Source organism: Symphalangus syndactylus, chromosome 8, assembly GCF_028878055.3.
Source record: "Symphalangus syndactylus isolate Jambi chromosome 8, NHGRI_mSymSyn1-v2.1_pri, whole genome shotgun sequence".
In the NCBI taxonomy this organism is placed as follows: Eukaryota; Metazoa; Chordata; class Mammalia; order Primates; family Hylobatidae; genus Symphalangus; species Symphalangus syndactylus.
The window spans coordinates 55122228-55140994 of NC_072430.2; the positions used below are offsets into that span (position 1 = coordinate 55122228).

Here is an 18767-nt window from a genome sequence, read left to right on the forward strand (position 1 = left end):
ATGGAACCATCATAAAATAATTATCTCCTCAATCACATTTTTATTAAAATCAATTTATAAATGTCTTGACCTTTATCTGCAATTTTTACTACTAACATGCACACATTATTCTCCTTAAAACTCAAAATGTTAGGGTGTTTCCCAAATTCAATCATTCCGTACATTCTGTTCAATGCAGGCAGCAAGCTGATTAGTGTTTACTGCTCATTTTCCCACCTAACGACCAGTCAAACTTTTTAAAGCGTAAACGCAGATCTCTGTAATTTACTGTTCTCTCCAAGAGCATTGTAGGATAGGAAACAAATTACAACCTGCAGTTTTCTTTCTGTGTTGATCTTTTTCTATTCCAGTTTGATGTGTTATTTTATGCACTTATCTGCTGAGAAACACAAGGTGTGAAATTACACTTCAGGTGTGAAAACACTTCTCTGTCTCAGAAACAGGGCTCTCTTCTCTTCAAACTGTTCTACAGAAAAAGCTGTCAGAAAACCAACAATGAGGGAGTGGATTTGTGTTTCTGAAGCTGCATAGCTACATGATTCCTGTAGAAAAAGTTCAATCCAGTCACCAAACTGATTGGGCAATTGTGCTGCCAGGTATAGCAGTGGGAATTGAGTTAATCTTGCAAACAAAAGCATGCTCATTTCACAAAGAGAGCAATTTCAAGCTTTATCCTGCCATAAGATTATTTTCTAATTATGAGAAAGGCCACTTACTACCAAATTACTATCACTGAAGTTGGATTGTGTGTGTATAATGCAGAGAAATAATAATAATCTTAAAAGCAATCCAGTCTGAAGACACCAGAAAAAAGGAAGGAAAATGTTCATTGTTCTAGTTCAAAAGGGAAACTTCTATTAACGCTAATAATGCACCTACTTCTTAACTTTCAGAGCAGAGGCTTTGCCCAGGCAATTCTGCTTCTACGGAATAGCTGGGGAGCATGACCAGGGTCTTTTGGGGTTCCGTGACTTACTCTGATGAACACCAGTCAGAACGAATGGAGAAAGACTCTAGCTAAGTAAATATGCCATTTAAATAGGCTCTGTTTTAATCTTTGGAAACTGGTAATAGTGGCTACAAAACAATGCTGAGCAATATTTTCTTTTCTGGTGGTGATTCAGAAAGCTTTATAGTATCTTTAGTAACTCAGAACCATTAGCAAAACACTGAATGGGTCATAATCCCTTGACAGCCCTGTCAACTGTTTTACTAGTCACTTGCCTTTTTCTTGCTGAAGGAAGGTGCCACTTGTACTAAAATATTTATAATAGTATGTAATCCCCAAATTATTATGGCACAAAAGTACGTCATTTGGAACTCAGAAGGCATTTTTCCAAAGAAACAACATGGTACCCAGTAGTTAAACAGCCCCCACAAAATACCTACCCATTTGCAGCATGATTTTCTACCAATTGCTGAGCTGAGCCTTGGCCTGGGGGTCAGAGGAACTATGAATCTCTTGGATACAGGGTAAGAGAAAGGAATTTGGCCATTTGACTTTCCCTTTTAATTTATTAATATGTATAAACGATTTTAAACATATATGAAAATAAAAAAAATAATATCACACAAACTGACAGGATATTTAGAATTTGTCACATATGCTACTAATGTTTCTGCCTTTTTATTGATTTTTAAGAAATAAGACATTGCAACTGAAGATCCTTTAGTCTCCATCTTTGGGATCCTGTCCAATTTCTTTTCTCAACAAAGGTAACTACTATATTGGATTTGGAGTCTATCATTTCCATATATGTATTTAAACTTTCAATATGTAAATACGTGTCCAAAATATATTTAATAGAATTTTGCACATTAGAAAATTTAACATTGTAGTGTATGTCTTTCTGAAACTTAATTTACCATTAATTTTTTATATTATCTCTATGTATACATGTATGTGATTCATTTATTTTATCTTCTGTGTGCAATGTTCCAATGTATTAATAAATTATAATTCATTTTTTCATTCTGTTAATGAACATTTAATTGCTTATAACTACCAAGAATTAAAAAGATTTCAGTGAACGTTTTTCTCCATTTTGCATTATATCAATATTCAAAAATTTCTCTGGGATATACCTAGAAGTGAATGACTGTGCTCTTTACAAATTCTAGACACAAAACCTTTGCTAGTTGTATTAATTGCTACTACCTTCTACCTGCCTTTCAGCTTCATTTATAGTCATTTGTAGTACAAATGTTTAAATTTTTGTGGAATCAGGTTTATTGGTGTCTTCTTTTAAGTTGATGCTTTTTAAAAGAAACCATACCCAAACTCAGTAGTCTCCCATATTATCTTCTGAATCTTAAGATCTTATTTTTCACATTTGATCTTTAATACAGCTGTAATTGAGCTTTGCATGTGGTGTGAGGTAGGGATCTAAATTTTTTTCTATATGGGAAGGATTATTCATTAAATAATCTATTATCTCCCCACTAATTTGTAATACCATGTCTGTCAAATATCAAGTTTCCAAGCTTCAGTGTCTTTGCCTAAGTCTGACAATGTTTATTATAATCATTTTATAACATGTCTTGCTATCTGCTAGGGATAATCCCTCTACCATCTTTTTAAAAGCTATTTTAGTTATTCTACTCTCTTGCTTGGTTTAATTGGCTCTTGATATGAATTTTAGAATGAGTTTGCCAAGCTCTGTAAAAAACAAAACAAAATAAAAAAAAAAACAAACCAAAACAAAAATACTAAGAAACACTTGGGATTCTGGTTGGTATTGTACTGGACATATAATTTGGAAAAAAACTTGTTTCTACAATATGGAATATTCTTGCTAATGAACATAGTATATATAGATGTGTGTGTGCTTGTGTGTGTGTGTGTGTGTGTATATATAGCTTCCCTTTTTGTCTTTCATAAAGTTCTGTTGTTTTTCTATAATTTTCATATTTATCTTTTATTATTTTTTGGTATCTTAGATATTTTGTTCCTATTATAAATAGTAACATTTTAAAGCTCCACTTTCTGATTGTTGCTGATGTATTATAACACAACTGATTTTATATAAGAAATATTATTTTATAGATTTTCATTTATTTTTAATGTTGATAATCAGATTTTCTACAAATAATGAATGGCAGCTTCATTTCTTCCTTTCAATCTTTAAATGTTTATTTTTCTTATTATACTGAACTGCCTCAAGCTTCCAGTCTAATATTAAACAAAACTGCTGGTGGGAATCCTTATTTTGCTCTTGACTATAAAGGGATTTGAGGATTATGAATTGGTATAGATTTCTGTAAAATATCCACTGTCAAGTTGAGCAAGTTTCTGTGCCACATTATTAGTTATTAATATTTACTACGATATCCACCATTCTAAGATCTTTCCTGGGTGAAATGACATTCCCGTAGTCTCTTATCAGTAAGGTTACACTAAAGAAAGCTACGGCAAGAGACAGGAAAGTGGAAGGAGAGAGAGCCCCAGTACTCTAGAACCAGTTGCAGGCATGTGTAGGCATGAGAAGATGACAACAGAAAAATTTTGCCCATAGTCATCATTAGATGAGAATGGAAAAATTTTGCCCATATTGATCAAAGATCCCTATAAAAAAAAATCACCTGTCCTGTGTGCAAACAGTTCAGAGCCTATTGACATCTCTCCTGTAATGCCTTATACTCTTGAACTTCCTGAAAACAGTCTTCCTGATCTTTACTCCCTTGTCTTCCAATGTTTAAACCTGATAATAACTTCTGATCAAACATACCTAGAATATTTGCTATTTTCCTGAAAATATGTGACTGATAAAGTAATTGCTAACCCGAACTGGAATGTTGCTATCATAAAAATAAAATAAGATTGGGGATTGGTCTAGAAGTTGGGTATCAGGTAATGAATAAACTAATATCAGAGGATATAACAGTGAAGATCCATAATCCATATTATGAGATGGTAAAACTTCCACCTGCTATAACTTAGAATAAAGAACATGTGCCTAATGAGTTTGTTGCTCTAAAAAAAGAAATTGAAAAATGGAATGTTAGAAGTATATTCAGTACTACTGGCTGCATTTAGGAGGAAGAGGGGAAAAGTTAAGCTTGGGAAAGAACTGACCAGTATGGAAGAAAAAAAGAGAAAATACAGAAATTCAGACCTGGCTGGAAGAGTTGACTGATTCCGGATCTCTGAAGAAAGAGATTTTAAAAGGCTTTGAGCCACAAAGGTCCAGTAAACTTTCTCAGGTGAATAATGTGATATTTAATTCAGGTCAAATATCAAATTAAGGGTGTGGTCTTTATACCAGATTTGAATTATCTGAGCCATGTGACTGAGTTCGGAAAAATGGAATATGAGAAGTGATAAATGTCACCTTCAATCATGGTTATATTCAACCACTCCCACCGAAGCAAGAAATCTTCCATGCTGTCTCTTCCCTTTGCATGCCAACAATGGAGGTCACATGTTGAATATCATCACCTCAGTAAACGGGGAGTGCCTGTATGTCTCAGTTACAGCCTAGAGAAGAGTCACAGAACTACTTTGGAACTGTAATGCAAAGGAGAAATAAGCTTGTGCTGTGTGAAGCCCCTGAGTCAGCAGGGTTTAATCGTCATTACATCATAGCCTAGTCTATATTAATACATCTTCTATTACACATCTGCTAAGATTTTTGTCAGTAATGAAGAGTGCATTTTGCCAAAAGCAACTTTTGGCATCTATTGAGATAATCATAATTTTTTCAAAAATTTTATTTTTTAATCAAAAGCTTCTATTTGCATCTACTGAGATTATCATAAGGCTTTCTCATAAACCAGTTAATATGGTGAATTACACTGGCAGATTTTCCTAATATTAAATCATTCTTGCATTCCTGAGCTAAGCCCAATTTATTGGTCATTAATGGCTTCCTTCCTTATATATTATAAAGCTAGGTGGACCCAGTATAAACTGTAGTGTGTTTATACTATCAGGCAGTGTGAGGAAGAGGGGCGGGGAGGGACTGGGAAAAAGAGAGACACCTTAATCTAATATCTATCTTTTACATAGCAATTTTTGTCCCTTTATATTTATTATGACTACTGACATATTTTGATTTATATTTACTGTTTGGTTTGTGCTTTCTATTTATCATGCATTTTTCTACACTTTAAAAAATATTTTCTCTGCTTTCTATTGAATTGGTTACATTTGCTTTGTTCTCATTTATTCCCTCTATTGGTTTAAAAGATTAAAATTTTAATATGTTCACTTGGTTTAATGTCTAAAATTAATCAAAATCTCCACTCTCTTCTATTTTTAAATCTCTTAATTTTTTAAATAGACTTTATTTTTTAGAACTGTTTTAGTTTCTTAACAAAATTGAGCAGAAGGTACAGAGATTTCCCATAAACTCCCTGCTCCCACATACATACAGCCTCCTAATCTCTTCATTTTAATACTAGTATTTCTTTTCCTTGAAGCAACATCAGTCTAAACATCCAGCTCTCATATGTCTTACTCATAACCTGGTTTTGCAATATCCTCTGATCTCTCTCCAGTGTATTTTTTTCAATTTTAAAAAATTGTGTTAAAATACACAAAACAAAATTTACCATTTTAACATATTAAAGTGTACATTTCAGTGGTATTAAATACATTCAGAATGTTGTACAACATCACCACCATCCATCTCCATAACTCTTTTCATCTTGTAAAAACTGAAACTCCGTATCCATTAAATGATAACTCCCCATTTCCCTCTCCTCCACCCCCTGGCAACCACCATTCTACTGGCTTTTATGATTTTTTTTCCTACTCTAAATACCTCTTATAAGTGGAATCATACAGTGTTTGTCTTTTGTGACTGGCTTATTTCATTTAGCATAATGTCCTCAAGGTTCATCCATACTGCAGCATATGTCAGAATTTTTTTTTCCTTTTTAAGGCTGAATAGTATTCCTTATATGTATATACCACATTTTGCTCATACATTAATCCCTCAATGGACACTTAGGCTGCTTCCACATTTTAGCTATAGTGAATAATGTTGCTATGAACATGACCCTGCTTTCAATTCCTTGGAGTACATACCCACAAATGGATTTGCTGGGTTATATGGTGATTCTATTTTTCATCTTTTCAGGAACTGTCATACTGTCTTCCACAGGACCTGTACCATTTTACATTCCTACCAGTAATGGACAAGGGCTCCAATTTCTCCACATTCTCATTAACACTTGTTAGTGTGTGTGTGTGTGTGTGTGTGTGTGTGTGTTATAGTAGCCATCCTAATGGGTATGAGGTGGTATCTCACTGTAGTTTTGATTTGCATTTTCCTGATGATTGATTTTGAGCATTTTTTCATATTTCTATTGGCCATTTATATATCAATTTTGGAGGAATGCCTACTCAAGTCTTTAATCCATTTTTTTAAACACACATTGTCTTGTTGAGTTTTAGCAGTTCTCTATATATTCTGGATATTAGTTTGTTATCAGATATATAATTTGCAAATATTTTCTCCCATTCTACGGGTGGTCTATTTACTCTATTCTCTTTTGATGCATAAAATTTTTGAACTTACATGAAGTCCAGTTGTCTATTTTTAATTTTGTTACCTATGCATTTGTTGTCATATCCAAGAAATCACTGCCAAATCCAAGGTCATAAAGTTTTTTCCCTATGTTTTCTTCAAAGAGTTTTATAGTTTTAGGTGTTATATTTAGGTCTTTCATCCATTTTGAGTTCATTTTTATATATGGTGTCAGGTAAGGATCCAACTTCATGCTTTTGCAGGTTGAAATCCACTTTTTCTAGCACCATTGGTTGAATAGACTATCCTTCTCCCTTTGAATGGTCTCGGCAGCCTTGTCAAAAATCATTTGGAGTCACTCTCCTGTTCCCATATTTATGTAATTTCTGCCTAGAATTTTATTACCATTTTGTGGTAGTACCCCAATATTAGTCATTTTTCCTACTGCTCCTGTTTTTGCTTTATGCAATCCATGCAGGCCTACATTTACTTACATGTTAACCAATTTATTTGTTCATTCTTCCTTCTTGCTTCTCATTACTTCCTTCTAATTTCAACTGCTTTTTTTCTCAATTGCATCATTTAGTTGCTTTTTTCTAATGAAAAACTCTGTCAAACTTTGTGGAAAATATCTTTATTTTTCCTTCACTCAGGGAACAAAATGCTGAGTATTTTTCTCCCAATACTTTGATATTCTTTTCCCATTGTCCTCTGGTTTCTATTAATGTTGTTAAAAAGTCTGTCCTCAGTCTTACTGTGATTCCTCTGTACGTAACTGGGTTTTTTAACATCTTTATTGCAATATAATTGACATACCATGTGACATGGTTTGGCTGTGTCCCCAGCCAAATCTCGTCTTGAATTGTGGCTCCCACACTTCCCACATGTTGTGGGAGGGACCCGGTGGGAGGTAACTGAATCATGGGGGTGGTCTTTCCCATGCTGTTCTCATGATAGTGAATAAATCTCATGAGATCTGATGGTTTTATAAAGGGGAGTTTCCCTGCACAAGTTCTCTCTTGTCTGCCGCCATGTAAGACATGCCTTTTGCCTTCCATCATGAGTGTGAGGCCTCCCCAGCCACGTGGAACTGTGAGTCCACTAAACCTCTTTTACTTTATAAATTACTCAGTCTTGGGTATGTCTTTATCAGCAGCATAAAAACAGACTAATACACCATGGTAACTATCTTTTCTTTCCTATTGCTTTTAATATTTTTAACTTTGATATCATTGTGAGAATTAAATGAGTTGATGTAGAAAAAGGAATATCACCTATGCACTCAATAAGTTAGTGCCTCATCTAAATTTTCATATGAAATGGCCATGACTCTGAGCAGACAGTGGCTCTTAATACACTATATTTAACAAAAACTGGACCAGGATTCTAAAAGAAGGTCATATGTCTCATATATATTCATTTTCACCGAGTCTTTTTTTCCCTGCACTCTGTTTGTAGAGCACACTTTCTGAATCCCACTTGTTCTTCACACAAAACATGAGGGAGCTTGATTTGCTTGTTTTTCTTTCCTTTAGTCTCTGCTATTGTGAGTGCCTAACAAGGTTAATATGCTGCTGCTGCTGTTAAGTATTATCATTTGGGGTGTAATTATCATGTGTGGCTAATCATGCACATGCTGAGAAGCTGGGGAACTTGTTTTTAACTGGAGGGAACATCTTAATGACAGTTTTTGACAAGGACCATTATATCTGTACATATACACATATATGCACAATGCAGTAATACACTGTAGAAGGAGACATAGCAAAGATGAAGATGGAGAAAAAGAACCTGTCAACACAATAGCTAACTTTTTTGAAACACAGCAGTATATCTGTAACACTAGCTTGTTAACCTCATTTAATAAGGAAAATGTATTTCAGAGAGGTTAAATCAAATGTTGAGGCCATGCAGCAGTTGGATAGCAGGGCTAGGATAAGAACAGAATAGAGCTGCAAAGTTGTTATTGAATTGCTTTCCCGTGAAGCCAAATTCAAAAGATGATCAAACGTTTCTAACTCTTACTACTAACTTTTCCAAAAGCATTTGTAAGTGCACATCAGGATTTCAGATGTCTGCTAGACACTATACACTGCTTTTTCATCTGGACCATTAGCCAGGGACAGACCTGGAGGTTATCATTTGCCATCAGAAGATTTGTAGACTACCCTATACCATCTTAATAGCAACAATAGTTTTGAACACTGACCACGTGTAGTAAATGAGACATGACCTTGAAAATGGCTGGCGTGACATTTGGCACGTCGTTACTTGATTTGCACTAAGGTAAGTTCATGCTGCTACCGCACTTATATATGTTTATAAATAGGTTCTATAGGCTAGTGACAGTAATTTTCAAATAGCCTATTTTATTTTCCTTAGCCCACATATATGATTTTTTTTTAAATCACAACACTTTATAACATGGGCATTTTCACCGAAAGATAATTGATTGATAGACAGATAGATACATAGAAATGAAGTTAGAAAAGAAGAAATGCCCAGCCAAATACTTTCCCTTGTGATGGAGTGGTTTATGGAGGACACTATAGAAGATACCCTCAGGTTCAGATGCTCAGTACCCCCTTTTCTTTTTTTTTGAGGTGGAATCTCACTCTGTGGCCCAGGCTGGAGTGCAGTGGTGCAATCTTGGCACACTGCAACCTCCACCTCCCAGGTTCCAGCAATTCTCCTGCCTCAGCCTCCTAAGCAACTGGGATTACAGGCACCTGCCACCATGCCCGGCTAATTTTTTGTATTTTTAGTAGACATGGGGTTTCACCATTTTGACCAGGCTGGTCTCAAACTCCTGACCTCAGGTGATCTGCCCACCTAGGCCTCCCAAAGTGCTGGGATTACAGGCATGAGCCACCAAGCCCAGCCAGTACCCCGTCTTTCTGATCCAAGGTTTATCTAGGGAAATAGAGTGACATCTCAATCACTCTAATTAAAAAAAACAAAAAGTATTGCCAACCACAGAAGTCCCTATCCATGGCTAAGACTCCTATTTTATTTTTACCAACTTGGCCCAGCTTATCTACTTCATACCACACTAGATTGTATTCCCCAGTATTTTATACCTAAAATTTAAAATATATAGAACATTAGAAATAATTGTACAGTGGAGGTCCATATACCCACCACCTTAAGTTTTCAATTGTTTTATTTTTTTATTTTCTCACATATCTGTGCCTCTATTCATCCATTAATCCATTTTAATTGTAGCCATTGTTGCTCTTCAATGCTAAAAATTTCAACATGCATTTCATTAGCTAGAGTTTAATATTTTACAGTTCTTTTTTAAGGTAAAATTTACCTATAATGAAGTGTACAAAGCTCAGTGCCATTCACCAACTTCTGACAAATGCATACATCCATTTAACTCACATCCCTATCAATATATAGATAAAAAATTTTAAAGAATAACAAAATACAGAATATTCCCATCACCCCAGAACATTTCCTCATGTCCCTACCTAGTACATCCTAGCACCAATACCATTCCTGACACAACCACTCCTTTGCTTTTTTTCCCCACTATAGAGTAGTTTTGCTTACTGCAGAACTTCTTACCAATGGAATCAAGCAGTAGGTAACTCAGTAAGTTTGTGAGATCCCTCCACGCTGTTGAATGCCTACGTTTAATTTTATTACTTTTTATTGCTGAATAGTATTCAATTATATAAGTGTATCTTAATTTGCTTATTCACTCTTCTCTAGATGGGCGTGAAGACTGTCTAGTTTTTGTCGTTATGAATAAAGCTGCTATAAACATTCTCGTATGGGTCTTTTTTTCTTTTTTGACTGATCGGTTATTGCCCAAGAATGTAACTGCTAGATTCTCAGTGCATGTTTAGTTTTATAAAAAAAAAAAAAAATCTTCTACGCCTTTTCCTAAAGTGGTTGCTCCATTTTACACTCCCACCAAGAATGTATTCTCCACATCCTCACCAATACTTGGTGCAAATTTTTCAATTTAGCCATGCTGGGGGCTGTGCAGTGGAGGCTCTGGTTGGAGCCGGTGGAGACTCACATTTCTATTATTGCCCCCACTAGCTCCAGCCCATCAGAGAAAGGAGCCCTCTCGCCCAAGGATTTTGCCTCAGAAGGGGAGGGGGTTTCTATCACAGTGGCTTATTTCTTCTAAGACCCCAAAAGAGGAGAAGAACTTCACCTACTGTTTGTTCAGTTCCTCTGTCTTACTTAGGAGGAAAAGTTTAAAAAATATCCGATTATCTAACTGGGTCAGGTTGGTGAATTCAAAGTTGCCTTTTGTTTTATGATATATTTTGAGGCAAAAAGATTCTCACTTCTAAATCCTAGCCGCTGTCTCTCTTTCCAGCAACATGCAAAACCTTAACAATATTCAAGACAAGAAAAGTTCCTGACACTCAGGCTCAACCTATTTCCCTTCACACTTCCCTAAGAACCATTCTTTACGTGATCATGACCGCCCCGTCGGGCAGGATTGAGCTCATGGAGGAGGTAACTGCACCTCAGCCGAGAGCCTCAACCACAAGCTGTCGTGGCCTTCAGTGGTACAAGTTCCCCTGGCCGGCGGCGACCCTGTGGTGCACTCCGCAGCAGGACCCCGGCTGCTGCTGGCTCTCCCTCTGCCGTGGGGAGCGGTGCACTTGGCACGCGGCCTCCGCCTTTCCCCACTCACAGCTCCATTCCTCTCCTGGCTCCTGTCCTCTCTTCTTCTCCCTCTCTTCCTTCCAACTCTTCTCAGTTACCTCATAAAACTCGTGTCCCCTCATTCTTTCTCTCTCTTGTTCTCTTCCATATGGGAACTAAAAATGTATCCCAAGCTTGCCATGTAACTGTCAAAGTAGTGTGAGTGCCATAATGAAGCAAGACATAATGAAAAACCAAGGCCGTCGACATCTAAAGCCCTTGAAAATTCCAAGAGGTCCCTTTCAGAAGCTCCACAAAGGAACCTTCTACTTTCTCATCCCTTCCTAAACTGGCTTTTCCTCAAGTACCAGCATTCTACAGAGACAAAAAACTTTTGTCTTCACTATTGGGTTTCTATTTTAATTACTAGCATCACAGCAGCATTGTTTTCTATTCCATGGGTTGCAAAGATACAACATGTCAGTTACATTTTAAGTTTTATTGCAACACTACGCCTATGGCAAATCATGTACTAAATGCCAAATAGACTTAAACTTCTGGAATAAAATCAATTTCTAAATTAGGACTTGCCTTTTCTTCCTATTTGGTTTTAAATATTTGTTACAAGAATTTCATCTTTAGCATATTTATATAGATATTTATTAAGATATAATAGTTCCTTCCTCAACATCACAGTTTTGCATGTATTACAGGTATGTAAACTTATAAAGTATATACTATACTGACTCCTTTTTTATAGATGAGGAAACTGAGATTCAGAACAGTTTCATAACACAATTTTTTGGTCTGTTTGTTGTTTTTTGTTTTTTTGAGACAGAGTCTCATTCTGTCACCCAGGCTGGAGTGCGGTGGTGCCATCTTGGCTCACTGCAACCTCCACCTCCTGGGTTCAAGCTATTCTCTGGCCTCAGCCTCCCAAGTAGCTGGGATTACAGGCATGCACCACCAAGCTCAGCTAATTTTTGTTATTTTCCATAGAGATGGGGTTTCTCCATGTTGGCCAGGCTGGTCTCGAACCCCTGACCTGAGATGATCCATTCACCTCAGCCTCCCAAAGTGCTGGGATTACAGGCATTGAACCACCACACCCAACCGGTAACTCACAACTATTATAATAAGTGGCAGAGCCTGAATTCACACCTTGGTTTGTCGGCCTCCAGCTGGTACTTTCTCAAGCACCATGATGTACCTCTCCTCTGGATTACCTGGTACCACCCAATATACAAAATTAAGCTTCTCAGCATGGACTTAAATAGGCCATGATTGTGTGATCCACGACCCCATCATTCTCTGCATCTCTACCATGTTCCTAAAAAATTGTTCAGACTTTACCTGATCTCAGAAGGACAGGAAAAGAGGTTAGCAAAAGTTCAGAAGGCAAAGCAGTAAATCCAGACAGATCTCTAATAAATTCAGAGCTATTCTGGAAAACAAATTGGTATCTAGCAAAAAGAGTCTAGCTATGCAATTAATAATAAGCATCTATTATGCATTCTAAATAGCCCTCGTGTGGCTCTGAGTGTCGACATAGAATATGGCTGATAAACCCAGTCTATTCTGTTATCCAAAGTGCTGGGGCATTCCTTACTAATTTGCCCTAATGGTTTTCATACAAGTTGACTAACAAGATACCCCCATTCCACAGATCCTTTGTGGGCTGCAGCACCGTTAAGGGCAAAAAAAGAGTGAGAGCCCAGATTCAGTTGTAGGAGATGACTCTTTTCCAGTGGCGCTCCTAGTTCTTCACCTGCTGCTGACACATGAGGCCTGAGTCCACTGACTCTTTCAGCCTGCCACAAATACACTGATTTCATCCTTCTTTCAATAACAGTTTGGTGCCCATGGTGGGCAGGCTCCCTAGCCCTCCACTCTACTCCCTTCTAGTTTACCTTCCTGACTTGAAAGACTAGAAATTCAATAACATTTTCAGACTCTCTTGCAGCTAGCATTCCAGATCAAAATTAAGTCCTCCAATTAGGTGTATTTGTATGAGGTTCAGAAGGCAGAAGCAAAAAAGAAACCATCTTCCTGTCCCCCTTTCAAGCTGTTTTGCTGAAAAACAAGATCATAAAAAGGTAAGCTAACTTTTTAACAGCATGCTTCTAATGTTCACTCTCTAACTTCCTAGATAGTGAGAGGCTGTTGAGGCAACTGAAAACAGCAGCTTTTTGAGTCTGGCGTTCTGAACCTTGGACTGCAGCTCTGGGGATATACTTTGAACCCCTCTTTCCAGTTACAATCTCAAAAGTTGCAGTTCCCCTGGAGAGCCAGTCCTGCATTGCCCCAGATCTGCCTCCTTTACTTCCTTTCTCTGCCACCACCACAACCATTAACATTTCTTGTGCATTCACTATGTGGTAGGCATGGTACTAAATGCTTTAAATAAATCATTTCATTTAAACTCCAAAACAACTCCATCAGGAAGGTACTATTAATATCTTTTTCTGTCAGATGAGTTAGCTGTGTTCTGAAAAGGGATAAATTGCACAGGATCAGATCAAAGCTACTGGTTAAGTGGTAGGTAAAGCTGGAATTCAATCCCAGATCTGCCTTACTCCAAAGCCAGAGCTCTTTTTCTTTAAAGTTGAGGGCCTAGGACATATTAGCAGATTTTAATTGCCCATACACATTATGTTGCTGAAAATGCTGTTCATTCTTTTCCTTTAAACAATATAGACACACAGGCCAGACTATTTCATGTCCGGATACATCTAGATAGCAAAGAAGTCTAATTAAATAGAAAGCCATTTAAAAATACAGAGGTATCTCTTTGTGAAAGCTTGCTTAAGCCATAATAAGATCATTTTTATGGTAAAAATTAAAGAACTAAGATGAAAGCAGACAGGGCTTTCCACTTGCCTCTGGAAGAACCAGAGCTGGGAGAACAGACTCACACTTACCAGGTGCTCGGTTAACAGCGAGGTTTCGGAAATGGCTGCCTTTGATCATTTCCACAGATAATCGCCCCGTTGTGGCATTGTACGAGAGCCCCACCAACAGCTCTGGCGCCCCTCCATGAGACAGCGACTGCGTGGATGAAGTACTATCACTGTGAGAAACCGCAGATGGGCTGAGCGGAGACCCTCCACTCTGGAGGGGAAGAACAACAAAGCATCCATTGGCCCACGCTGCACTACCCTCTTTCAGAGAAAGCCGATATTATGTTTGGTGAAATTGTGACCCAATCCCCAATGACTGCCAAAGATGACTAAGGGCGCACTCGGCGTGAATTACAATGGGCCCAGGGAGCACAGTCATGGATGAGATCCCTGCATTAGGAACTGACATATTTGTTTCAAGAGCTGTCTCCATTCAATATTTCCTCTCTAAAGACAAAATGGACAAAGACGTTATTACTAGTTTAAATCAAACCCTCTAAGATACAAGGAGAGTTAATAATACATTCAATATAGACTCAAATTCCCTCCTGCGGAATCTGTGCTTGTTTCTAAAGAACCCCTCCACTCCAGGCCTGAGGTTTGTTTCTGTTCTCTGCGGCTCCTTGATGAATATGGCAATACAGGAGCGTTGTGTCTTAACTATTAAAGAAATGACCACTGGACATCTACCCCCACATAGAACATTTGGCTCCTAGTTCTGCTTAAGGTTGTTAAATATATGCCAGGTGCCAAATTTTGCCTTTTAAAGAAATAACTTACATTACAAATGAGCACTTTTACAACTGTTTGAGAAAAAAGACAACACATGGGTTGTGGGTCTCAGCAACCTGGCAGGCACCAAGTGAGCCCAGGAGAACCTGAGCTTTCTGTCATGTTTATTCATGGGCACGCTTCTCCTGAGCACCTACCCTTCCCCACCAGGCACGGGCACGTCAGGAGGAGGAGCGCAAAACTGAGCAGGATACTGATTGTCCCTCAAGGCACGGGAGTAGGAATCAGTCCTGAGGGGGCAGGCAATCCTGTCCCCCTGAAACGCCATCTCCTCCACCAGAAACAAGGGCCTTAGACTTGACTTAAACCTTCCTTTTCAATGTCTGAAATCATTTCTTCAAATTTCTGGCCAGAAACACAATAATTAGGACCAATAAAAGGAATCAAATATTCTGCCCATCTGCAGGAAAATATCCTGTTTACCAAACCACAGACATTTCTGCAGCGCGCCTCTCCATCTAACCCGAGGCTGTATGGAACACAATCTGTAAATGGCAGGGCTAGGTGGTTGTGATAGATGCCTTACAGACCCTGCTGTCTAGAAGATAAAAATTCAACAACGAAATATTTGCTTACTTTTAAGTGAGACTCACTCCCCCTCCTGTGCTCCTATAAAAGCTTCCCACTGTGGCACCTGTCACTCACTGCTTGCCTCTCCCATCAAATTCTGGATCCGTATAAATCTCTCAGTCCCTGGTGCAGAGCCTGATGTCTGGCACATAACTATGCTCAACAAATAACTGGTGAATGAAAGATTTTCACCTGCAAAGTTCTTTTACACTAGCTCATTTTCCCCATTCAACTCCGTGCCACCAGCACACAGCATAGGGCCTAGCAAGCGTAAATATGGGTCTGATCATCCCCATTCCCAAGCTCTATCACACAGGATCCCTTCTGATCTCCGTTGCATTCTGTTCTCCATCATTTCAGATGTGCTTTACTCAGATATTAAGAAAAAAGGGAGATCTGAGCAGAGATGAGACATCATCTGGCTTATACTTTAAAAAGCTCATTCTGGCTCCCATGTCCAGAAGAGTCTGTAGAGGCAAAGGCAGAAGTGGAAGGACCACCGCTGAGCAGCTATTTCAGTAATCCAGCAGAGAGCCAGGCGCTGGCTGTACCTGAAGATAGAGTCAATAGGATTTCAGGTGGAAAACAGAAAAGTCACAGATGACTTCTGAGATTTTTGACCCCAGCAACTGGAAGAATGAAACTGCCTTCAAGCAACATGGGGAAGACTGCAGGTAGAATAGATTTAGGGAGGCAAAACTCAGGATTGCAAGTCCGAAGATGTTAATTTTGAGACATTATTGGACATTTAAGTAGACGGATCTGCCACCACTACAGTCCAGCCTGTCTCCTTTGTTCTTCCTCAGATATGACAAGCTTCCCCCCTCCCCTGGCCACCCCACATCCTGACTGCTTGCATGTGCTGTTCCGTCTGTCTGGAACTCTCATCCTCCTCACGTCACCAGCCTCGTTCTCTCCAGGCTTTGAGTTCTGGCGTTTTACCACCACCTCAAAGAAACTTTCTCTGATCCTCTAAACAAGCAGCAGCCTATCACTCTCTCCTTGCCTACTTGGCCACCACTAGACTGCAAGCTCTCCAAGGGCAGAGGCATCGCCTGCTTAGTTCTTTCCTGCATCCACTTTGCCTATACCAAAATTGACAGTAAACATCTCTGAATGAATGACTGATTGACCCCAGAGCCTAGAGAGCTCCCTGATCTGTTAACATGGTTTTGCAAAAGGAGATGGGCATATTACATGACATATAACCCACAGCAGTAGTGAGCTGCCCATCCTGTAGACATGTAAATTATGACACCTTTCCTTGAAACCCTGGGGCAAGCAGGGAAATGGGGTATGAGGAAAGACTGTAGTAATACAAATGAAAGGTTTCAGAAGCAGCTGAAGTTCTGGGCTGCTATCTCAGTCTGCCCCAGCATACCCGTTAAGAACCTTGCCCAGAAAGTCCCATCTCTGAGATTCATCATGATGCAGATTGGGGGCAGGAGGAGTAGGATCAGTTATCCACAAACCAGAAGGCCAAGCCACCTTCCCTGTTTTTCTCCATGCCCTCCACCACACTGCTGCTATCTTGTCCTAAAATGGACAGGGCATTTATCCATCAGATTATCAGGAAGACAGGCATGAAAGACCCATTGTACCATGAAGTGCAAATCATGGCTTACAAGGGTGAGGAGAGCCAAATGGAAAATTAAATTAAAGTCTCTGAATTCACAGACTGAATGTACTAAATCAAGGGCTGACAATCCCAGGTCTTCGAACACACCGCGTCATTAGCAGCACCATTTAACATACTCACGCTTATATTATTTCTTGGCTCCAGAACCAGCGTCACTTTCATTTCCCCTTCTGGGTGCAGGTGGCTGAGATAGAATAGTTTCTCTCCCATCATTCTCTCTCGGGTCATCTTCCGGGCAGCATACAGGCGGAAGCGGACAGCACAGGCAGCCACGTCTCTGGGCTCCAGCTTGGCAAATGTGACCTTCTCTCTGAAGATGGGGTTGGGCCCTCTCTGTATGTTCGTCCTGCCCCTCTGTTTCTTACCAGGCAGCAGCACTACATGAACTTGCCAGGAGTTGACACCACTTCGGTCCTTATCTGGGAGGCCCTGTGCCCTCACAATGGTCACTGTGAGCTTCTGGCTGGCGGCTCTATATTCAAAGATGACATCTAGGTCACCACACTTTGAGATGGGCTCTGAGACCCCGGGTGGCACCTGCAAATTGGTCCTGTCCTGTTCCTGTTGCAGGCAGAGGAAACAATTAGAAGTGGAAATGATGATACCAAATTACATTTTGGCCAGTTGGTGCCCCTTTGTGCTCCTTCAGAATCCCTGCTTCCTAACTGCCAGTGTATTCCCTCTATATCAGATAGGTCTGTTTACTGGTCTATCACTGCATTAAACTGTGAATTCTTTGACGGCAAAGTGCCTAGCATATGGTGCGCCTTCGTGAATGTTTTTGGAATGGATAACTAAAGCTTTTATATTTTTGCAAAGTGTTTTCATATATACTGCCTCTCAAAAAGCACAATTGCCCAGGATCATTGAAACCAACTGAGATGCTAAATCTAAAATTAAGTCAACAGGCAATTGTCCATAGGCGACTTTTCCTTGTGTCCCTAAATACAGATGGTTGAGCCTGAGCTTGTTCTCCACAGGCAAGAGCTTTCTACAGACAAGAATTTTGATGGGAGTCCCAGGAAGGTGATGCTTCAGTATATTTTCAATCTTAAGTGGGAGAAAAGGTTTAGGGCTGAGCTTCTCAAACTTTAATGTAGACCTAAATCATCTGAGAATTCTGATTCAGTAGGTCTGGAGTGGGGCTTGAGATTCTGCCATTTCTGGGACATGCACAAGGGATGTCGATGCTGCCAGCCTCGGCTCACACTTTGAGCAGCAAGGGTTTAGGAGGACACCTCCACAGCCCTTTAGTAAACAGCAACACTGAGCCTGGAGCCAGAACACCTAAATTGAAATCATAACTCTACCGCTGAGTAGCTTTTTTACCCTGGCCAAATAGACCAGCCTCTTGGTATTCTAGCTTAAAAATGCACATTAATGTGCCTGCTTGCTGGTGTGTTGTTGTGAGGTTTTCATTGATGTGAAAATACCTGGCTCAGACCAGACTGCATAAATATCTATTCCCACCACTGGACTGGTGCTGCCTATTCTCAAACACATATCCCTCTTTATGGAATGTCACCCTTGGGTAGCAATTTACTTGCAGCCACTCAGATCTGATGACCTAACTGGGAAAACTGAGCTGAGCTGCATTTATTATAATGAACCACCCCACTAACAAATTATAAATAATGTCAATAATAATTCTGTTTTCCTCTGAAGGCATGATCTTTACCTGTAACTAAACTTTGAACTGATTCTTATTGCAAACCAGTTCTTATTTATGCAATTGAACACCAGACCTTGCTAATTTAGAGACCTCATTTCAAATTA

General features: G+C 39.1%; 1 protein-coding gene across 4 annotated transcripts in view; it reads right to left on the minus strand.

Moving 5' to 3' along the window:
- SYT16 (synaptotagmin 16) overlaps nt 1-18767 on the minus strand; it is a 307169-nt gene that overhangs the window by 14111 nt on the left and 274291 nt on the right. For all 4 annotated transcript variants that reach the window (XM_055289152.2, XM_055289154.2, XM_055289153.2 and 1 more), the window contains 2 exons: nt 17112-17552; nt 14012-14201 (listed from right to left, as the gene is read on the minus strand). In XM_055289152.2, coding sequence (XP_055145127.1) covers nt 14012-14201; nt 17112-17552 — 631 coding nt within the window. The remainder of the gene's footprint in view (nt 1-14011; nt 14202-17111; nt 17553-18767) is intronic.